Source organism: Palaemon carinicauda, chromosome 27 (assembly GCF_036898095.1).
Source record: "Palaemon carinicauda isolate YSFRI2023 chromosome 27, ASM3689809v2, whole genome shotgun sequence".
NCBI lineage: Eukaryota > Metazoa > Arthropoda > Malacostraca > Decapoda > Palaemonidae > Palaemon > Palaemon carinicauda.
In genome coordinates this window covers 89,740,096-89,764,091 of record NC_090751.1, presented here as the reverse complement: position 1 = coordinate 89,764,091, position 23,996 = coordinate 89,740,096, and the positions used below count along the sequence as shown (strand labels likewise).

General features: G+C 44.1%; 1 protein-coding gene across 1 annotated transcript in view; it reads left to right on the top strand.

Annotated features, from left to right (window-relative positions):
* Positions 1 to 23,996, top strand: part of LOC137621022 (bromodomain-containing protein 8-like) — a 192,191-nt gene that overhangs the window by 48,630 nt on the left and 119,565 nt on the right. The window contains exons 4-9 of the mRNA XM_068351461.1: positions 6,921 to 6,945; positions 7,348 to 7,569; positions 8,288 to 8,361; positions 8,529 to 8,821; positions 9,056 to 9,193; positions 9,559 to 9,659. Of these exons, the coding sequence (XP_068207562.1) occupies positions 6,921 to 6,945; positions 7,348 to 7,569; positions 8,288 to 8,361; positions 8,529 to 8,821; positions 9,056 to 9,193; positions 9,559 to 9,659 (853 nt within the window). The remainder of the gene's footprint in view (positions 1 to 6,920; positions 6,946 to 7,347; positions 7,570 to 8,287; positions 8,362 to 8,528; positions 8,822 to 9,055; positions 9,194 to 9,558; positions 9,660 to 23,996) is intronic.

Sequence of the window (23,996 nt, the reverse complement as noted above, 5' to 3'; positions counted from 1 at the left end):
GCCACTATTTCGCTGACTCGGGCTCCCGAAGCTAGAGCGAAGAGAAATATAACTTTCTGAGTCAGGTCCTTAAGAGGGCATGAATCATTGTCCAAGTTGGAGGCGAAGTGGAGAACTTTGTCTAGAGACCAAGTGATTGGTCTCGGAGGGGGTGCCGGTCGTAAACGGGCACAGGCCTTCGGTAGTTTGTTGAAGATGTCGCTAGACAGATCTATTTGGAAGGCGTATGACAAAGGTCTGGTCAAGGCCGATTTGCAAGTAGAAATCGTGTTGGCTGCCAAGCCTTGTCCATGAAGGTGAATGAAGAAGGACATGCAAAAATCTATAGTGATTTTCGAGGGGTTCTTTGCCTTGACGAAGGAGACCCATTTCCTCCAAGACGATTCGTATTGCCTTCTCGTGGATTCGGTCTTGTATTCCTCGAGGAAGTCTAGACTCTTCTTCGAAATCCCAAACCTTTTCTTAGCGGCTAGGGTGAGAAAATCATGAGATGAAGGTCCTTGATTTTCGATGATGAAGCGAAGACAGTCAACTTCTGTATTTGCTGGGAGAGAACTGGGTCCGGGAGGGGGATCAGCGTTGGCTGCATCTCCAGGATCAAGGGGTACCAGTTGCTGCGGGGCCACTTGGGAGCCACTAGAGCTGCTGTCCCTTTGAAGGTTCTCAATTTGGAGAGGACTTTCAGCAGAAGATTGGTGGGAGGGAACAGGTAAATCTTGGCCCATCTGTTCCAATCCAAGGTCATGGCGTCCACCGCTTCCGCTTTGGGGTCCTCGTACGGGGCTACATATCGAGGAAGTTGATGGTTGTCGCTCGTTGCGAAGAGGTCGATCTGGAGTTCTGGGACTCGGTGAGAGATGAAGGCGAATGATCTTGCGTCTAGAGACCATTCCGATTCTATCGGGTTTGTCCGAGATAGAGCGTCCGCTGTCACATTGCGGAATCCTTGTAGGTGAACTGCAGACAGGTGCCATTTCTTCCTTTCTGCCAGACGGAAGATTGTCAGGAGCACCTGATTTATCTTGGGCGATCTTGAGCCCTGGCGATTGAGACAACGCACTACCACAGAGCTGTCCAGGGTCAGGCGAATGTGTATCGACGGGGGCGGGGAGAGTTTCTTCAGCGTCAGAAGAACCGCCATGGCCTCCAAGATGTTGATGTGAAACGTCTTGAATAGGGGAGACCAAGTGCCTTGAGCCTGTTTTTGGTGGGAGTGACCTCCCCAACCCTCCAACGAATCGTCCGTATGGATGTTGAGAGATGGAGGTGGGTGTTGGAGAGGAAGGGACCTTTTTAGGGCCCTCGCTTCTGACCACGGCTTTAGAAGAAGTCGAAGTCTGCTTGGGAGCCGTCTCTTGAGGTCTCTTCGAGCGATGGATGCGGAACGTCTCCAGACTCCCGCTGCATCCTTTAGCTGTGCACGAAGCACTGGGTTTGTGATCGAGGCGAACTGTAGAGAGCCTAGAACTTGTTCCTGCTGGTGTCTTGAGATCCGTTTGGATTTTAACAGTCGCTTGACAGACCCTGCTATTTCCTTCCTTTTCTTTGCTGGAATGGAAAGGCGGTGTGACTGAAGATTCCAGTGGATGCCTAACCATTGGAACTTCTGAGCTGGAGATAGGCGAGACTTTTTCGCGTGTATCTGGAATCCCAGGTGTTCGAGAAACTGGGTAACTTTTCTGCAGGATTCTATACAATCCTCGGGCGAGGGCGCCCACACTAGCCAGTCGTCGAGGTAGGCCATCACCTGGACGTTTCGGATGCGGAGCTGTTGTACTACTGCGTCCGCTAGCTTTGTGAATATCCGAGGGGCCACGTTGAGTCCGAAGGGCATGGCCCGGAAGGCATAGCTTTTCCGTTGGAGTCGGAATCCAAGGTAGGAGGAAGCGTGATGGTTCATTGGTATGTGCCAGTATGCGTCCGCCAGGTCTATCGAGACCGTGAAAGACCCTCGAGGCAGGAGGGTTCTGATCTGTTGAAGAGTCAGCATCTTGAACTTGTTGTTCGATATGAATACGTTGAGGGGGGATAAGTCCAGAATGACTCTGAGTCTGTCTGAGTCTTTCTTGGGGACACAAAACAGTCTCCCTTGGAACCTTGTGGACTTCACCCTTCTTATCACCTTCTTGTTCAAGAGGTCTAGCACATATTCTTCCAGGAGGGGGGTTGAACGTTGGAAGAATTGCTGGAAGGTTGGGGGTGGTTGCGCCCAGCTCCAGCCTAGACCTTTCTTGATGATGCTGTGTGCCCAGGATTCGAAGGTCCAACGATCCTGGAAGTGGCGGAGTCTTCCTCCCACCGGAAGCACTTCATTGCTTCTGGGGTCCCGAGGACTTGCTGCCTCGGCCGCTAGCTCCCTGTCCTCCTCTGCCTCTGGAGGGCCGGCGAGAGGAATCTCTGCCGGAACCCCTGCCTGAGCTTCTACCTTTGGGACGAAAGGTAGTGGAGTGCTGCTCGAAGGCGGGGTTGAAGGCCGGTGATGAGGACAAAACCGGCTGTGGGACCAACTGAAAGGTCTGTGGCGGCTGAGCGGCCACTTGGGGAGTAGCGGGTGCCGGAAACTGACGTCTGTGCTGACGTTGCTGGGGTCTATGCTTCGACTGCTTCCTCTTAGGCTGAGGACCGTCATCCTGAGAGGGCTTTCTCTTCCTAGACATGCCCCATTTGTTGAGAAGGTTCCTGTTCTCAGATGCGGCCTTGTCTGTGATCTCTTTCACTAGATCAGACGGGAAGAGGTACTTGCCCCAGATGTTGGAGGAAATCAGTTTCCGGGGTTCGTGTCTGACAGTGGCACTGGAGAACACGAATTCTCTGCAGGCTCTACGAGCTCGCATGAAGTGGTACAGATCCTTGACTAAGGTTGCCATATGAGGTTTGGCAAGGACCATGTAATGGTCAGGGACTCTGGTGTCGCCAGCCATTACGTCCATCTGGACCTGGAGAGTGAGAGATGCTGCCAGCCTCTCCTTCGTTTCCTGTTCCCTACGAAGGAGGTGATCGTTTAGCTTGGGGAGGTCCTCATTAAACTGACGTCCAGCAACGTCAGGATCTAGTTTGCCCACCACGAAGGTGTGTTGCACATCCTTCCAGTGTTTGGTGTCGGGCGGGGTGACTGCGGAGAAAGGTCTGCATTCCTCCAATGCAGGGCAGGATTTCCCTTCTTCTACAGCCTTAAAGCAGGCAGCGAAGGCCTTTTCCGTGAAGGGTATCACCACTTCATCGGGCGCAACGTAGGTGGGGTACTTCTTGCTCAGAGCCGGAAGTCCAGAGCAGGTAAAGCCTCTGCTCTTAAGCGCTTTGGCAAGCATAGCCTGGGCCTTCGAGAGATCGAACACTATTTTCTCCTTCGGTTCGGTCTCTTCCTTTGAGGATGGTTCTGAACGTAGACGGACGTAACAGTCCGGATACGCCTCAAAGCGGGGGAAGAACTCCACTTCTTCCAGGGGTATGTAACCGATCTTATCGCTGACGAAGATCTTGTCGTCAGCGATGACCATATGCTCGGCGAATCGCCACGGATTGTCGCTCGAGCATGTGGGGAGGTCCTTGATGGAGATTTTGCGAGATTCCTTGGAACCTCCCATCGACCGAATGATCTGGTGAGTTTCTTGGAGCTTCTGCTCCATCACGGATTCAATGAGCCGAATCATATCCTGTGCCGTAGGTAGAGGAGTCGTGGTGGAGGACGTAGACGGGAGAGACACTTCCGTCGGTGTAGGAGTAGGAGGGGGGATGGAGGGAGGGGCATCCTCCTTATCGGACTCGGTATACACAACCCGGTCCTCTTCTTCATCATCCTCCCCTTCACCCTGGGCCATAAGGGTTTTCTCGGTGTCCTCCGAGATCTCTGACATGCGTTCATCATGTTCTGAATCCAGGTGATAATCATTCATGGACTGAGCCATGACAACATCAGGTTCCACTGTAATCTGGACTACGGGGATCTGTTCGACTGGGACCACTGAGTCTGGAGAGGCCTTTGGGAACAGCAAAGACCTCATTTCTTCTGTGGCTAGGTATGGTCCAGTGGTGTTCTTCTGAAAGCCACGTACCCACTTGCGTAGGTTGTCCCGAGCAGTGTCCCGAATCTCCGCTGAGGGAGAATCATAGAATGCTTTCTGTAAGCATTCTTGGCAGACCGAACAGGTGGTGGGGCCCCAGTATTTGAGATCCCCTCTCTTGTGAGCACAAGGGGCGTGTGTCCTACACGCCGTGTGTCCATAGAAGTGTGGCCGACGGACCGCGCAGAAGTCGTGGTCACACCTGACGTACTCCTCCTGTAAAGGAAAGAGACGATGAGTATTGTAGAGTCATAATATGGCTCGTATATAAAGTTAATTATTAACAAGTTAATATTAACTTAAATTAATTGTGATGCACAGAAGGGTGGGTGAAAGGAGACAGACGCATGCCTCGTGTAACCCGCCCGGCTGGTTGCCGTAGCATCGGACAGTCCCAGGTGGCCGTAGGCCTCCATGGAAGGTGTCTTGATAATGGGAATTCCATCTAGAATAACCATATTATAGACTGGGCTTGAAATCTTATCAAGAAAGTCTGGGGATCATGAGATCCTAGTAAGGTTCCGGCAACCAGACGTGCCAATTACACGTAGCGTGCTGGAAAGATGAAACACGCAAGAAGAAAGATTGAAAACTGAACAAAATGTACGATTCCATACCAGTTTGTCTGCGTTAACAAGCCGTCTAGGTGCGGTTTTTAGGAGCTATCGCTAGTAAAGATAGCTGAGAGAAGGGGTGCAAGGCATCTTGCCGCCTCCGGACGGGTCCGGCATACCCCCGGCACGCCGGAAGCCGCTCGAGCAGAGTTTCTGGCATTCAAGAATGATCATTCTATGGTCAAAAGAAGCCAGGGTGGCGGCAGCCGGTAGCGGCGGCCGCCGGCAAGGAGCGGCGGTTCCGGCAGCCGGAGGCAGTCGGAGGGTGACAGGGGTAAGGATAAAGGAGCATAGCCGGGGCCGGGGGCCGGCTGCTAGTGCCGGCACTCCGGGAGGGGTCGGCAGTGTGCCGAGGCTATGAGGGAATGGAGAGGCCACGGCGGTAAGCCGGCGGCCGGCGGCGATCCCCCCGGCACTCGGGGGAAGGCGGCAAGGAAAAGGAAGTCACCCGTAGCGGCGGTGATGCCGGGGTAGAGGCGGCAAGGGACAAGCACCAAAGATGGAGGTGGGATGGCAAGGCTGTACTAGCCTAGTCAAGACACCTCTGGAAAAGGTACCACCATGATAGAGGTGAATCTATCATCCTAAGCAGGGGCCGCAATGGCCGGGGGCTAAGGCAGTCCAAGAGAGGACAGGGTGTACCCAAAGAAGGGGTGGAGACTCTTCATGTCGACCAAATGATAACTGACTCCATAGCACTATGGAGGGTCTATGTATCAGAGCGGACAACACTGGGAGCACCACGGGGTCCAGCACTCCAGCCTAGGGTGGAGTGTAGGACAGGGGACATATGAAGCCTAACCTACTGGTAGGTTAGGCTAGGCAAGAGATAGGTTGGGGGGGGAAAAGGGTCTTCTTATAAGAAAGGATGGGTTATGCACCAGAGCGGCCACCTAGGAAGGGAGATGCTCACCCTAACCTATAGTAGGTGGACCAACTGAAAAACGGTGCACGCGTATATTTCAGCAAGGTACATAAACCAGCCCTCCCAACCTAACCTGGATTAGGGTTGTTAGACCTTAATCAAGGAAGGGAGAAGACGTATCGCAAGGAAAAGGTCAAGGACCGATTCAGCTTAAAGGAGGTGATCCTACCTTTAAGGTCCGCAACACTAAGGGAGGGGTCATTCCCTTAGGTGGGGAGGCGATACAGTACTCTGAGGAGTCTTGTCCTATCACATGTAATAGGGTACAAGATTATCAGAGGGAAGCCCTAGGGCTAGGGATGAAGAGAGCATATAGGGGTCCTATCATAAGGTTAGGTTAGCAAGGCACTCAAGATAACCTACCCCCTATATGGTCCCTGAAGGCGAAAAACACTTGCATCACTGTCAATGGTATTGTAAAATAATGCCAAAATCTTCATAACTAACACTAGGATCACTGAAATATCATGCATTAACACTGGTATAGGCTCACTGGCCTAGGGGCTAATCAAAGCCTACTGGTATGGGGTCAGCGAAGACCCTAACTAATGCGTCAAAAACACGATATAAAGTTCTTAGCTATGAAGACTAAATAACTAATAGCGCTGATTAGTAATTTATATACCGGTAAGGCTGTTGCGGCTAACTAAATAAGGCATGCAAGCAACAGCAGCGTCATAAAATGGCGCTGACCGGTCTGGCAAAGCTCTGCCACAATTATGCAAATATCTCGAAAAGTAAGATTTACTTTAAGGTCAGAGCTTATTTAAACAATACTTAAACCTTTGTACTCAACTTTCCAGAAGGAGGTGAAGCTAAAGGTTGAGACATGGCGAGGATGCAAGCAGATAAAGTCGCACAAAGGGAAAAATACGTCCAATCGAGCGAGCTACTAGCAAAGGAATGAGGACGGACGTGACGTCATCAAAAGCAATGGCGTCCGTCTGTTTACATCGCGAGTACCGATATCGCCACATCTAGATCGGCTGCGGCTCAGCTCCCAGCCACTCCCTGTCCGCCATATTGAAGCGTTAACTCTATATGGGGTGCAGATAGCTATGTGGCACGTTTATACATGCGTGTCCCCTGTTGATACACGATGTCTTAAGGGGAAACCCTTAGGATACTCGCTCCAGAAGTTAGAATTCTGTGATAACCTGTGGTTTAATTCTCTGGGAAAATCCTAGTAGTGATTACCCAAGGAAGCTACCAAAAAGGATCCTTCCATCAGAACGCCATGGCTTGAGCCCAAAAATTGATATTGTATAGCTTTTATAGGTATAAAGAAATTATAGCAATATAATGGTATATCATAATCAGAATTGCCTTACATAGAATCTCTGATGTATACACAGTAGATTGTCTAAGTTGGCAGAATAACTAACTTTCACATCCATAAATAGAATAACAACAAATCTAGATATTAAGCCCTTAAAGTAAGCTCTATTGGTTTTACTCTGCAAGTAAATTCAATCTTAGGTCTTTATGGTACTCAGAAAAAATGGAACTAAAGGCTTATTAAATAATTCAGAATGTAGCCTTCAAGGAAAGAAAACCTACAAAATCTTTAATTGCTCGGAGAAAAAAGTAACCAGAAGACAAGACATAACTGGCATCCCAATCTCAATGTGTTTATCTTTCCTCTTCAGCATTGAATGCAAGTTCCATCAGGGCAGACATAAAACTTGGTTTTCTCTTCTCTTATCCCCAAATATCAGGTAGAGTAATGATGTCTCATATCCCACAGCATCTGCAAGAAGAAAGGGGAGGTTGAAGAAGGCAATGATTATCAAGAAAAGTCGATCAAGAATTTCCTCCAGGAGCAGTACCAGGGTCTTGGTCCCGTATCTCAGCATGAAATCGTGGTCTTCCTCAGCTTTACTGTCCTTGTGTTCTTATGGGTATTTAGAGACCCAGGATTCATGCACGGTTGGGCCTACTACATTAGCAGTAGCTTTGATAATGAAGTGTAAGTCTTATTCTATCTTATACTTAAACATTTTAGCATAACGATTCATAATTTCTTTATTCTGAAAACAGTCGATTTCTAGCTTTGTAGGTAGAGTATATCTCTGATAGTAATAACGGTGTTGCGATGTGATGTTCTGTAACTAACTTAAGTTCTTCAGCAGCAATTAATTAAGTTTATGTTAGCTGTTTAGTAAAGTTGCTAGAAGTTCCTTTTTTGCACTTTATTTGAAAATAAAATTATGCATTACCTTTTCTGTCATGGAAGCACTGAGTTATTTTATTTAAATATTAAAACTTCAATATTAGAATTCCCTGTCACTTGGCATATTATTTTCAAGGGTTGGCCTATCAGTTGGAGGGGCTATCTTAATGAAATCTTTATGGTATAGTAGTTTCATAATGGGTTTACAATATATTCTTTACCATTTTAACTCATATCAAATAGATAAAAGAATTGAAGTAATTTTAGCAAGGTCATGCTAAATTGACTCCTGGATTTTTAATGTGCGTCTAATGTTAAATTTACTGTCTTGAATCCTTTTTCAAAAGCCTTTCTGAGAAATCTTTAAGCTGTGGATAGAATTTAAAAAAAATTATTCAATTTGAAAAACATTACACTAATTTTAGAAGATTCCTAAATTAGTCAAACTCTTCTAATCCATGTATGCATATTTTCTAATAAGTAAGATGATGTTAAAGGGAACTTCTCCTTGCAGCCATATTCGTGATGCCACTCCTGTGATGTTGATGGTGTTCATACTGTTCTGTGTCCCAAGGTCTTTCAGGAGAGGTAAGAGATTAAATTAACTTCTGTAAAAAAAAAATATTTACCTTTTGTGTCTGTAAATTTATAATTTTGAGCTAAAATTAATAAATGGAATTTATAGTACAGTATATGAAAAATCAGTCTATGAAATGGCCTGTAATTGCAAGAGTTTACCAAGTATTTTTCCTTAGATAACAGTGGAAGTTCGTCACAGCCTGATATGGCGGAAGGTTGCCTTACATGGAAAGTGGTACACGAAAGAACGCCATGGGGGATCATCCTTTTGCTAGGTGGAGGCCTTGCCATGGCAGAAGCAGCCAAGGTCTCGGGTTTGTCAGCATGGCTTGGGTACCAGCTGCAGTATCTAGGTTTCATGCCTAAGGAAGCCATTGTGCTTTTCATATGTTTTGTAACAGCTATGCTTACAGAGGTAGCATCCAATACTGCAACAGCATCAGTACTTCTCCCTGTACTAAAGGATTTGGTAAGCAAAATAGACAAGCTTAGTTTCAATAATCTTAGATGTACTCACTGAAGATATTTTACGTCAGATAATTTACTATGAACTATGAAGATATTTTATACAGTATCTGATATTAAACCATAAGATATATTAAAATACAGTACAGTGTACTATATTTGTATCATTTGGTTCAACATGTGTTTAAGTCATCCAGTCTAGTTTGCATACTTCACACATTTCTTCTTTTCTTTCCAGTCATTAGCTATTGGTGTGAATCCAATCTACCTGATGCTTCCTGCAGCTGTGTGCTGTGCTTATGCGTTCATGTTACCTGTGGCTACTCCGGGAAATGCCATCGTCCTGACAGCTGCAGGTCTTAAGACTCATGAGATGGTATGCTTATTTGTTTTCACAGTGACCATTACTTATGAGTTTTCATAAAACTGTAGATAGACTAGTCCCACATTACTTTGTGTTGAGAGGACCTTACATATTGTTATCCTGTTAGACTATTTATTTCTGTTGTTTTAAAATTATTTTTATGTCATTCATTGGGATTCTTTGTGGACCTTATACATGTTTAATCTTATCAAACTACCATTTCATATTAACTGGTTAAGTGCTAATATCTTTGTTAAAATTTTAGTTCTAAAGTATAAGAATACTTTCAGAGCAATGTTCTTATCATTTAAGTCTATGCTCTCAGAAAACCATAGCATCAATAGCATATATTTATACTTCATCTTCTTCCATTCTAGATGCGTGCGGGCTTTGTCATGAATGTTTTGTGTGTTGTAATCGTCACCTTCATGATCAACACTTTAGGAGTGGTATTGTTTGATGTGGATACCTTCCCAGAGTGGGCCATGAACGTCACTGCAGTCGTGTCCTGAAAATTCCCGAGTTCAGGATTTCAGAAAGTTGAAGACAACAATCTCAGCTTTGGATTACATTTTATCATTCTTTTTATAACTGGAAACTAAAACGTAGTTTTAATGAACATAATTATTTGTTGTAACATATCTTTTCATCTCAATATTCATTTACTCCTTGTACCACAAGTAGAGTAGTTATGGAAAACCCATTTTTTCCTAATGTATCTCATTTACCCCATATAATAGTGCCTTTGGTAAATATCATAAAGTCATCTGTATTAATTTCTTCATCCAGTCTATGTACAGCTTTATTTTTGAAATAATAATACCGAGCCAGGGCCAGAAAAGAATAGAGAATTTAATTTTGATGTAAATGGGAAAATATGACAATGGTATATACTGTGCATGATGTTATTGGTAAGTATGGGGACGCATCATATATTTAATCTATTGCTTTCATACCTGCTGAATTAGGTTCTGAGAAACATGCATACCAATTGCTTTAGGATTTTGGTTGAAGCCCACAACTAGGTGATGAGATGTTAAGATAAGTTATCATAGGTTATTGCTGTGTGTGCTGTGCCTCCCGCAAGCACAGTCTCCTTTATTTTTACATTGAATTTTAGAATATAGTATCAAATATTAGCAGGTTTGGAATTATACTAATCATTGAGTATTTATGGTTCCATTAATATTATTTTTTACTAACCTAAAGCTAGTGTAATCTCAGATAATTATAAACGGTAGTCTCTTTTGTAATATTACCATAAATCCCATCCTTTTGTGGGGATTATAAAGGTTCAACAATGTATTGGAAGAATTAGCATTTTACATACACTTGTTAATTATATTTCATATCTATAGCATCGTAAACAAACCCTACAACTGTATTTGAAGATATTACAGTATTAAGAATTAGAATTACCTGTGGAAGAAAATAGTATTTATTAACTTTTCCGTTAAGGATGTAGTACATGTACTGTACTGTATTAAGAACTGGAAATACCTTAGACTGAATGTAAATCCAATGTACAGTGAAGCATATGGTATTAAGGGTTGAAATTAGATCTGACAATAGAGTTAATTTAGCCATGATGAATATAGAATGGTATTGAAAATTGTTTCAGTTTCTAGCAGTTGGCAATTCCATTTTGTGAAGCAGCAATCTGTATTGAATACCGATGTACTTGTATTGTCAAGGATGTATATTAGGACCTGGCCATCATCACTTTGCCAGTTTTTGTAATTTATAGATACAAAAAATTCCACCAGGGGTTATGATATTACTCCTATATTGTGACAAGAAGTAGAGATTTTCTTGGGCGAACTTAAGACAGATAGAGGAATAGGGTTTTACATCTGCTCAATACCCCTGCTGTGTAAAATATCACTTAATAAAGATTCTGATGTAAGCAATGATACGTCTTGATACGGCTTGGTCCAAAAGCTATAAAAAGAAAGTTTGATTTGTGGTAATACTGAGCTGTGGATATCAGAAATATACAGGTAAAATTGTTACTGATTTAATTTATAATTTATTCACCATCACTTCAAGAATGAAATAATGGGTGTTCAATTCTTTAATAAAGTTAGAAATTATTATTATTATTATTATTATTATTATTATGATTATTATTATTGTTATTAATTATGATTACTGTGGTTATGTGTTTACTTTGCATTGTCCTTATTAAAGCCTGAAAGATTTCAAGGAGCAATTTCTAATTCTTGTAAAAGAGCTTCCTCATTTTCTAAAATTGGTACAGTATGATGATTGAACCAAGATACAATACAGACTGTACTCTTTGTAATTAGTTATTATAATTATAATTTTTAAACTTATGTTCTGCAGAAATTAACTCATAGGCTACTCAAGAAATTTCTTTTTCCCTTTGCACCTTCTATTTATTATATGATATGTGTAAGATTTTGTGTATAGCCATTTTCTTTTGCTCTTGTATTTTACTTAACTTTTCCTAAACATCCATTGTTTAGCATGTGTCGATTTTCTATTCATAAAATTTTTATATTAAAGTGTGCCTTTATATGTTTCTACTTTATAGATCTAAATTTACGGTTCTTATGATGTCTGTGCAATACAGTACATTCAAAGTGCTGTGTTAGTATCAATTTCCTACAAAGCACACTTCATGAATTTATTCCATTAAGAACTACAGCCTGTGAAATCCCATTAACTTGATGGTTTTGGCTTCATATCTCAGATCCTTTTGACTGAATCTTCCAGCGACATATCGATGTTCTTATTATATGCAAATAAGTTCGCTGTTTCCCTATTTTAACCATCATTGTTAGATTAAGCTCTCTGGTGCCAGCATTTACTGTTGCTCACTGAGAAGTCCCGCAAGTTTCTATCGTTTTGTAATTGGAAGTCTATTAAAGACAAGGATTTTATGCTGATTGTTATTGAACATTCACATGCAAAATAATTAGAAGCTGTGGTGATTACTTTGAATATAATATACTATGGTATTCTTACTTTACTTGCTTATTTCCTTTTCCTTTTCCTTTAAGCAGAAATTGGCCATCTGCTGTCACAAACGTAGAGTATCTAAAAGCTCTAAGATGTGACAAAGATAAAGATTATTATGGCAATGGCTACTTTAAAGTATTGTATGGTACAGTATATATATTTTATGGTATTAACACATTTTTAAACTACAAAATAGCTGTGAGGAGCAGTTTTAAAATTTTGTTTTAAAAATCCAGATATTTTGACAATGTAAAACCTCATGAAATCAAACAGCTGCAGTACCGTACATCATTTCGTTGCCTTTGATGACAGCTTTGGGATTCTACCTTTGAACCATTTTCTTAGATTCTTTTCATCCTTCAGATGAAGGTCTTTCGCTTCTGTTGGGGTCATACTCAACTTGTTTTCTTTCCTTCATTGTTTTTCATTTTTATTTTCTAGCCTCTGCTAGACAATGGCATTTGTTAGCCCAACCCATTGGACTCCTTATAAAGAATAGTACTTATAACATTTTTTACAACTGAATTGGTTGCTGAATTTTGTTTTATGCACAACATAGTCAATTATAATGTTTCACCAACGGGTAAGTTTTTCGTGATTGTCATCAAAAGAAACATTTTATCCTTGGTATATTTTTTATTCCCAAGCTTTGGTTATTTAATTTTACTAAAAAGACATTTTGCTCCAAACTGAATAATCATTGTGAACACTTCTGATAATCTGAAATGTAATTTTCCTTTTGAAAACAGTAAAAAAATCAGGAAAACAGATTTAGAAGAAAACTAAACAGTTTGCTATAAAAACTCTGGTCTTTTATTTTTTTTATGTATTATCTAGAATTTCTTGATAGAGCAACAAGGTCTTGTTTTTGCTTTATTCCAATAGAGTTATGTAGTATTAAGGAAGTCTCAATCTCAAATGACAAGGGATGGTTAAATGGAGTGTCAACTGGCTTGGAGAAAAAAAATTAACCCTAAAAGTCCAGATAACTTATAATCAATCAATCTATTGCAAAAAGTCCAAAAGCCAAAGGCAGTACAGTACCTATAGTAGATGTGCTACGATACTGGTTTCGTTTTGGTTGGTACATGGTGAATGGAGTTGTGCTGTCTTTTATATACCAAAAAAGTCCATTTACTAGTGAAATGATGAGAGAAAAGCAGATGATGACGGGAATTAAACAGGAAATTGAGTGGCAAAATGTCCTAATTATAACATTTACAAATCTTAACATTAACAAACGACCTAATTCATCGACAAGAAATTTGACTATTTGAGAGCTTGCTATGCAATCTTGGGGCCACATATTTTAAAGCTTTAGTCCACAGATGGCGTGTATTGTGGCCCCAATAACTTTAAACCATCAACAACTATTCTTGTGTCCACAGGATTTTTGGGCTCAAGCCATGGCGTCCTGATGGAAGGTTCCTTTTTGGTAGCTTCCTTGGGTATAAGACTACTAAGATATTCCCAGAGAATTTAACCACAGGTTATCACAGAATTCTAACTTCTGGAGCGAGTATCTCAAAGGTTTCCCTTTAAGACATCGTAATACAACAGGGGACGCGCATGTCTGAACGCGCCACATAGCTATCTTCACCCCGAACAGAGTTAATGCTTCGGTGTGTAAGGACTGAGAATAGCTGGGAGCCGTTCCACAGCTAATCTCACTCGTGGCTACTACTGATACTCGAGACGTAAACAAACGGACGCCATTGCTCTAATGACGTCACGCCCGTCTTCATCCTTTGTTTAGTAGCTGCCCTACTTAGACGGATTTTCCCTGTGTTAACTTTATCGTTTTGCATCTTCGCTATGTCGTTACCTTCAGCCTCGCCTTCTTCTGGAAAGTTGAGTACAAGGTTCCAGTATTGTTTAATTAAGCTCTGGCCGTAAAGTAAATATTACTTTTCGAGATAATTGCTGTTTTGTGGCAGAGCTGTGCCTCTACCGGACCCGCCATTTTATGGCGTCGTTGTTGTTATGCATGTCTTATTTAGTTAGCCACAACAACGTTTCCGGCCTCGTATACTAATCGATTACATTAGTTTATTTAGTCTTCATAGCTAGGAACTTTTATATCGTGTTTAGACGCTTTTTATCGGTCATCGATTGACCTCATACCAGTCGGCTACTATAGCCCCCAGGCCAGGAGCCTACATACAAGTGTTCATGCATGATTTATTAGTGATCCTAGGCTAAGTTATGAAGATAGTGGCATTATTTTACAATACTTTTGACAGTGATGCAAATGTTTTCGCCTTTAGGGACCATGTAGGGGATAGGCTAGTCAGTGACTCTTTCTAGCCTAACCTAATGATAGGACCCCTATATGCTTCCTTCATCCCCTGCCTTGGCATTCCCTCTATTTAGCCTTGATTCCTTTTCTGAGTAAAGGGATCAATTGTCTAATAGAGTATATATCGCCTCTCTGTCCTCCCTAAAGGAATGAACCCCCTTTAGGGTTGCGTCCGAGAGTGAGGTTAGGCTAGCCCTACCTCTATGGCTAGGATAGTCTATGACTTTCCTGCGATAGCGATATGTCTTCTTCCTTTCCTAGTTCAGGACTCTTAGCCCTGCTCTAGGTTAGGTTAGGAAGGTTTCTCTGTTCCATGTGAAACTGTACTCTTGCACCGTTTTAGCTGATCTGCCTGATCTTAGGTTAGGGAGTGTCCTCCCTTTCCCTAGTGGCCGCTCTGGTACAGAAACCCTTCCTTGGAAGACTTCTCTCTTCTCCCTCCCCACCTATCTCTTGTATAGCCTAGCCTATGCTTAGGTTAGTTTATACCCATCTGTCCCCTGTCCTACAACTCCTCCTTAGGGTGGAATAGTAGGGCTACCCGAGCTTCCTTGTGCAGTCCGCTCTGGTACATATACCTTCATAGTGTCCTATGAGGTTAGTTGCTAGTATAGCTCTGCATATGAGAGTCTCCCCCCCCCCCTTTGGGTGTTCCCTAGCCCTCCCTTGGGCTACCTTGCTCCCGGTCCCTAGTGACCCCTGCTCCTGGATGTTAGAGCCTGCCTCTATCATGGGTACACCCTCTCAGGGAGGGGGAGGGATGTCTGGAGTCCTGATGGTACTTCCTGCATCCCTTCCCCCCTCCCCCCTGTCTCTCTCCCTATCCGGGTGCCGGTCTCTTGCCGCCTCTACTGTCGGCAATACCTGCCTCCTACTTGGTGACTCTTCCTAACCTTGCCGCCAGCCCCCCGTGTACCGAGGGACTGCCGGCTGCCGCCGGCTACTACCGGCGGCTCTCCTCCTCCTAGCTTGTCGTCCGCTTGCCGGTCGGCCGCCGGAGTGCCGGCATATACTGCCGGCAACCCGGTACAGCTTTAACCATCCTTATCCCAGTCACCAATCCGGCATCCTCCGACTGCCGGAGCCGCCGCTCCCTGCCGGCGTGCCGCCGTTGTGCCGGCGGCCGCCATCCTGGTATTTGACTGACTTTGAACATTGTCTGTCCTAATGCCAGAATCTATGCTGGAGCGAGCTCTGGCATGCCGGCGGCTTGCCGGATGCCCCGGAGGCGTCAAGAACACTTGCACCCCCTTCCTGTAGCTATCATAGGACAATGATAGCTCTATATCGCAAACAGATAGACTGTTTCTACTATTAAGATCAGTACCTGGTACTGCTCTGTTAGTGATCATGCTGTCTCTTTGCATTCTTCTAATTCCAGCATGCTATGTGCATCTTAGCATGGCTGGTTGCCAGAAGCAGTTACCTTTAAAAGAGGCCTTCTGGCCCTTAACTTGGAACCGAATGATCTCGGTCCCAATCTTGCCCTTGGATTTTTCCACGTAATTCCAAAATACTTGGAGCTCTAAGGAATTACATCCGGTGCCCTCGGTCACTCGGATTATCCAGGGACCAAGCTTATGGTAACCAGCCGGGCGAGATGCATGGAGCATGTTCTCCTTTACTATTTCATTCTCTATGCATCACACCTTTCATTAAGTTAAAATTAATAATTAATATTAACTTAGTTTAAGAGCCATTCTTATGACTCCCCCATACTCATTTTCTCTTTCTTCCACAGGAGGAGCAGATGAAGTGTGATTTCGCCTTCTGCGCTGTGAAACGCCCGCAGTTTTACGGGCATACGGCTTGCAGGACTCACGCCCCTTGTGCAGACAAGAAAGGGGATTTGAAGTTTTGGAATCCACTGAACTGTACGGTCTGTCAGGCTTACCTAGTTGAGGCCTTCCATAATCCTCCCTCAGCGGAGATTAGAGACATTTCTCGTGAAAAGCTGCGCAAGTGGGTGCGTGGCTTCCAGAAAAATGCTACCGGACCGTACCTGGCCACCGAAGAACTGAGGTCACTGTTGTTCCCTAAGGCCTCCCCTGACTCAGTGGTACCCAAAGACGTGATCCCCACTGTCCAAATTACGGTGGAACCTGATGTAGTCATGGCTCAGTCCATGCACGAGTGTCGTTTGGATTCCGAAGATGACGAACAGATTTCGGATGTCTCGGAAGACACGGAGAAAACGCTTATGGCTCAAGGAGCCAAAGATGACGAAGACAAGGTGGAATACGCCGAGTCGGAGCAAGAGGTCGCTCCCCCGTCCATCCCCCCTCCTACTCCTACACCGACGGAAATGTCTATTCCGTCTACCTCCTCGACTCCGGATCCTTCTTCTTCCACTCAAGAATTGATCCGACTGATTAGAGCCGTCATGGACGACAGGCTGAAGGAGAACCAGGAGTCCATCAGGTCGATGATAGGATCCAGAGAACCGAAGAAGATTTCGGTCAAGGATCTCCCCGCTTGCTCTCATGCCAACCCGTGGAGGTATGCAGAGCATATGGTTATTGCGACCGGCAGGATCTTTGTCAGTGATAAGATCGGCACGGTCCCTTTGGAAGATGTGGAGTTCTTCCCAAACTTTGAGGCCTACCCGGACTGTTACGTCCGGCTTCGTTCCGAACCTGCCTCGAAGGAAGAGACCGAACCTAAGGAAGAGATAGTGTTCGATCTCGCAAAGGCCCAGGCTATGCTAGCCTCCGCATTCAAGAGTAGAGGCTTTACCTGCTCTAAGCTTCCCGCCTTGAGCAAGAAGCACCCTACTTACGTTGCACCTGAAACTGCGGTTCTTCCATTCTTGGAAAAGGCCTTAGCTGCATGCCTTAAAGCGGCGGATGAAGGGAAACCCTGCCCTGCATTGGAGGAGTGCAGACCCTTCTCCATAGTGACCCCCCCTGACGCTCGACACTGGAAAGATGTTCAACATACTTTCGTCGTGGGAAGGCTCGATCCTGACGTCGCCGGACGTCAGTTTAATGAAGACCTCCCTAAGCTCAACGATCACCTCCTTCGTCGGGAACAAGACACGAAGGAGAGGCTTGCGGCATCTCTTTCTCATCAAGTCCAACTTGAAGTTATGGCCTGTGACACTAGAGTACCAGACCACTACATGGTACTCTCCAAATCCCACTTATTGACTGTAATGAAGGACTTGTACCACTTCATAAAGGCTCGAAGAGCCTGTCGTGAATTCGTGTTTGCCGGTGCCACCGTGAAACACGAACCCCGGAGGCTGATTTCCTCCAACATCTGGGGAAAACACCTCTTTCCTTCTGACCTTGTGAAGGAAATCACTGACAGAGCTGCCACGGAGAATAGGAACCTTCTCCACAAGTGGGGCATGTCCAGGAAAAGGAAACCTTCTCAGGACGACGGACCTCAGCCTAAGAGGAAACCCCAAAAGCCAAAACCCCAGCAACGTCAGCAAAGACGTCAGTTTCCAGGACCCGCTACCTCCCAAGTGGTTGCCCAACCACAACAGACCTTTCAATTGGTCCCCCAACCGGTGTTGTCACAGTCACCGGTCTTCACCCCTGCCTTTGAGCAACAATCAACTACCTTTCGTGCCAAAGGTAGAGGCTCATTCAGGGGTGCAAGCAAAGACGCATCTCGCCGTCCCTCCAGAGGTAGAGGAGGAAAGGGAGCTAGCGGCCGAGGCAGCAAGTCCTCGGGACACCAGAAGCAATGAAGTGCTTCCGGTGGGAGGAAGACTCCGCCAATTCCAGGATCGTTGGACCTTCGATCCCTGGGCGCACAGCATCGTCAAGAAGGGTCTAGGCTGGAGTTGGACTCAACCACCCCCAATCTTCCAGCAATTCTTCCAACAATCAACCCCCCTTCTGGAAGAATATGTTCTAGACCTCTTGAACAAGAAGGTGATAAGGAAGGTAAAGTCCACCAGGTTCCAAGGGAGACTGTTTTGTGTTCCCAAGAAGGACTCAGACAAACTCAGAGTCATTCTGGACTTATCCCCCCTCAACAAGTTCATAGCGAACAACAAATTCAAGATGCTGACGCTTCAACAAATAAGGACCCTTCTGCCTCAAGGTTCCTATACGGTCTCTATAGACCTGGCGGATGCCTACTGGCACGTTCCAATGAACCATCACGCTTCCTCCTACCTAGGATTTCGACTCCAAAGGAAAAGCTACGCCTTCCGGGCCATGCCCTTCGGCCTCAACGTGGCCCCTCGGATCTTCACAAAACTGGCGGATGCCATAGTACAACAACTCCGCCTAAGAAACGTCCAGGTGATGGCCTACCTCGACGACTGGCTAGTCTGGGCTCCATCGCCCGAAGAGTGTGCAAAGTCTTGCAACGAAGTTACCCAGTACCTAGAATACCTGGGATTCAAGATCAACGAGAAAAAATCTCGCCTCTCTCCAGCTCAGAAGTTTCAGTGGTTGGGAATCCACTGGAATCTTCAGTCACACCGCCTTTCCATCCCCCAGAAGAAAAGGAAGGAAATAGCAGGGTCTGTCAAGCGACTACTGAAATCCAAACGCATTTCAAGACGACAGCAGGAACGAGTTCTAGGCTCTCTACAATTCGCCTCAGTGACAAACCCAGTGCTTCGTGCACAGCTAAAGGATGCCGCGGGAGTCTGGAGACGCTCGGCATCCATCGCTCGAAGAGACCTCAAGAGACGGCTTCCAAACAGACTGCGACGCCTCCTAAAGCCGTGGTCGGAAGAAAAGGCCCTGAAAAGGTCCATTCCTCTCCAACACCCCCCTCCATCACTCAACATCCACACGGATGCCTCACTGGAAGGTTGGGGAGGTCACTCCCACCAGAAACAGGTTCAAGGTACCTGGTCTCCACTATTCAAGACGTTCCACATAAACATCTTGGAGGCCATGGCGGTCCTTCTAACACTGAAGAAGTTATCCCCGCCGCCCTCGATCCACATCCGTCTAACCCTAGACAACTCGGTGGTAGTTCGTTGTCTCAATCGCCAAGGCTCAAGATCGCCCCAGATAAATCAGGTGCTTCTCCCAATCTTCCGTCTGGCAGAGAAGAAGAAGTGGCACCTGTCTGCAGTTCACCTACAAGGATTCCGCAACGTGACAGCGGATGCTCTATCTCGGACAAACCCGATAGAGTCGGAATGGTCTCTAGACGCAAGATCGTTCTCCTTCATCTCTCACCAAGTCCCAGAACTTCAGATAGATCTCTTTGCAACGAGCGACAACAATCAACTTCCTCTGTACGTAGCCCCGTACGAGGACCCCAAAGCAGAAGCAGTGGATGCCATGTCACTGGACTGGAACAGATGGTCCAAGATCTACCTGTTCCCTCCCACCAACCTTCTGTTGAAAGTCCTCTCCAAACTGAGAACCTTCAAAGGGACAGCGGCCCTAGTGGCTCCCAAGTGGCCCCGGAGCAACTGGTACCCCCTGGTCCTGGAGCTGCAGCCCAAGCTGATCCCTCTCCCGGGCCCAGTTCTCTCTCAACAAGTACAGAAGTCGACTGTCTTCGCTTCATCATCGAAAATCAAGGACCTTCATCTCATGATTTTCTCTCCCTTGCCGCAAAGAAGAGGTTTGGGATCTCGAAGAAAAGTCTAGACTTCCTAGAGGAATACAAGACCGAATCCACGAGACGGCAATATGAATCATCCTGGAGGAAATGGGTCTCCTTTGTCAAGACAAAAAATCCTAAAGAAATCACGATTGATTTCTGTATGTCCTTCTTTATTCACCTTCATGGACAAGGATTAGCAGCCAATACGATTTCAACCTGCAAATCGGCCTTGACTAGACCAATTCTATATGCTTTCCAAATTGATCTGTCCAACGACATCTTCAACAAACTACCAAAAGCATGTGCTCGCCTACGGCCAGCACCCCCACCGAAACCGATCTCCTGGTCACTAGACAAGGTACTCCATTTCGCCTCCAACTTGGACAACGATTCATGCCCCCTCAAGGATCTGACTCAGAAAGTTATATTTTCATTTGCTCTCGCTTCGGGAGCTCGAGTCAGCGAAATAGTGGCATTATCAAGAGAAGAAGGACACATCCTGTTTACCGATTCAGGAGAAGTGACCCTCTCCCCTGATCCGACGTTTCTCGCTAAAAATGAATTACCCACCAAAAGATGGGGCCCTTGGAGAATATGCCCCCTGAAGGAGGATGTCTCTCTATGTCCAGTAGAGAGCCTCAAGGTCTATCTTCGCAGAACTTCGAACTTTGGTGGAGGCCAACTCTTCAAAGGAGAAACATCGGGCAGCGACCTGTCACTGAAACAATTAAGAGCGAAAATCACCTACTTCATTCGCAGAGCGGATCCGAACAGTACACCCGCTGGTCATGATCCTAGAAAAGTGGCATCATCTCTGAATTTCTTTCAGAGCATGGACTTTGAAAGCCTTAAAAACTTCACGGGCTGGAAGTCCTCGCGAGTTTTCTTTAAACACTATGCGAAACAAGTGCACGAAGTCAAACATTTTGTGGTAGCCGCAGGTAGTGTTATGAAACCTGCACCTAACTCTGCGTAGAACAGTGAGTTACAGTACTTGGGACTCTAACTCTTCGGGTGCCTATGTTGACCCTCGAGCGATTCATAGTGATGTCGAAAAACACTTAGTGCTTTTATAACTGTTCTTATCCCAGGTGAAATGTCATAGTGTCACACAAGTGCCGCATGCCTTGAGCATGATGTGTTTTAATTAAAGACTTGCGTTCCTCGAGAACGAGTACCTACTAATATCCTGAAATTCCTTTTCAGATTCAAGAGCAAGCCTTTATTTCTATGTACATTATTATTACTGTAAATGAACTTTACTTTTTGCTGTAAATTATTTAATTTCTGCATTTATGAAATAAAATTTCTATTTTATTACTTGTGCGTCTCTATCAGCTCCTACTTACTATGAAATACATACCCGTCATAGTTTTATTTATTCCTCCTTTCTTATGGTTATGAAGAATTTAAGATGTCTAATCCTAAATTATATTCACCCTGACTAAGTAAGGTTCCTACACGAATACTTACTTCTGATACCCAAGAGATGAACTCTATACACAGTGTCCAACCACCACTGGTCTAATTTCAGAATGTTCCTATACAAATACCAAACATTCAGCTTCATCTCTAAGTTCTTCAAGTTCTTCTCTCAGGATGAATAGCCCTTCAATACCACTTTGACGTCGGCATAGCCCATGGGAACTTCACTGCCAAGGGGGGCAGGATACTTCTTCCCTATGGTTCTTTATCTAAGATTACTTTGCTGTTTTGTCAATGCCTAGGCACTTAATACTAGGGGAAAATCTACCACGATACATTGATTCTCTGGTACTCTTCCATCAGGACGCCATGGCTTGAGCCCAAAAAACGGATTTTGAGCGAAGCGAAAAATCTATTTTTGGGTGAGATAGCCATGGCGTCCTGATGGACCCTCCCTACTACTTCGTCCAGTTTTGTTCCCACCCTGTGCTACTGTATCATGGTGATGGGCAGCAACTGATTTCAGGATGAAGACGGGCGTGACGTCATTAGAGCAATGGCGTCCGTTTGTTTACGTCTCGAGTATCAGTAGTAGCCACGAGTGAGATTAGCTGTGGAACGGCTCCCAGCTATTCTCAGTCCTTACACACCGAAGCATTAACTCTGTTCGGGGTGAAGATAGCTATGTGGCGCGTTCAGACATGCGCGTCCCCTGTTGTATTACGATGTCTTAAAGGGAAACCTTTGAGATACTCGCTCCAGAAGTTAGAATTCTGTGATAACCTGTGGTTAAATTCTCTGGGAATATCTTAGTAGTCTTATACCCAAGGAAGCTACCAAAAAGGAACCTTCCATCAGGACGCCATGGCTATCTCACCCAAAAATAGATTTTTCGCTTTGCTCAAAATCTGTTTTGTTGGCTGCATGAAGAGTAGCAGTTCCCTTAAATATTTTGGATGTCTAATTCTAATAACTTGTCTTATGATCTATTCTAGCTTTAATAGGTACCATTGCAGTTCAATCAGTAGACTGGTAATCCTTTCTCGTAGTGATACACCTTTTATCAAGCTTACTTCTCTGTTTATTGTGTTTTTCAGTTCCTGTTGTAGACTACTTTTGTTAGGTTGAAATTGATAAGAGATGCCATAATCAATCATAGTAACTAATAACACTGTTAATCACAAATTTCTTATCAGAACATTCATCCAGTGTATAAGCCTAAGATTATATACTAGAGAAATAGTGCACTTCACAAAAACATTCATTTATTTAGTTCATCACTGTTCTTCATATTTCTAGTTAAAGCTTTTCCACAATAAATCAATTGTAAGCCATCAAATGGTAGTAAATCTACAACTGACTCAGGATCTACAACTGAGTCAGGATGCTATGTTTGTCCTCGTCCATAATTTTCAGCAGATCATTTATACACCAGCTTTGTCTGGGGAATAATTGTCTGCATAATCATATGCAGAGTCTCAGACCCGTTGTAGCAATTCTTGTTTTTTTTTTTTTTTTTTTTTTTTTTTTTTTTTTTTTTTTTTTTTTTTTTTTTTTTTTTTTTTTAAATGGACCTGTACTGTCTTTGGGTCCCCCCCCCAAAGAGTTGTTCAAGAATTACATATCTTAGCAGTTTCACAAGAATCAAATTTTAAGTAATTTTACATGAACTAATGTCCTGAAAATTGAGAGCATTAGATGAAAGAATATAACTAAATATAATATTAAACTGTGCCAGTTCGAAATGAATTCATTGATATCAATATTATGGGAAGTCGAGGTAACATATAGTTAATTTTTGATAATGCTGATTCTCTTGTGAAGACTTTCTATAAAGAATAGCATCCTTGCTGTTAAATATAGTAATCTCACCTCCCATAATAACACCTTGCCTGGTGACTGCCAGATTGGGGTTCGATTCCCGCTCAAATTCGTTAGTTCCTTTGGTCGCTGCAACCTCACCATCCTTATGAGCAAAGAATGGGGATTTAGGGGAGCCAATAGGTCTATGTGCTTAGTCATCAGCCCCTTGGTCCTAGCCGGGGGGGGGGGGGGGGGGTTAGAAGGACCTTGGGCGCTGGTCATATGAATATATGGTAAGTCTCTAGGGCATTGTCCTGCTCGATAGGGCAATGTCACTGTCCCTTGCCTCTGTCATTCATCAGCAACCTTTAAACCTTTAAGTGTCTGGATATATATATATATATATATATATATATATATATATATATATATATATATATATATATATATATATATATATATATATATATATATATATATATATATATATATATATAAGTACGTATATATCCTATCATACTCATGGGGGCAAGACGTAGTCATACCCCGGTGACGGGTTGCCTTGAGGTATACACTAGGTTAAATCATGCTCTCCCACTAACTAGCGAGTTTTAGTTATTATTATTATTATTATTATTATTATTATTATTATTATTATTATTATTATTATTATTATTATTATTATTATTATTATTACTTGCTAAGCTACAATCCTAGTTTGAAAAGTAGGATGCTATAAGCCCAGGGGCTCCAACAGGGAAAATAGCC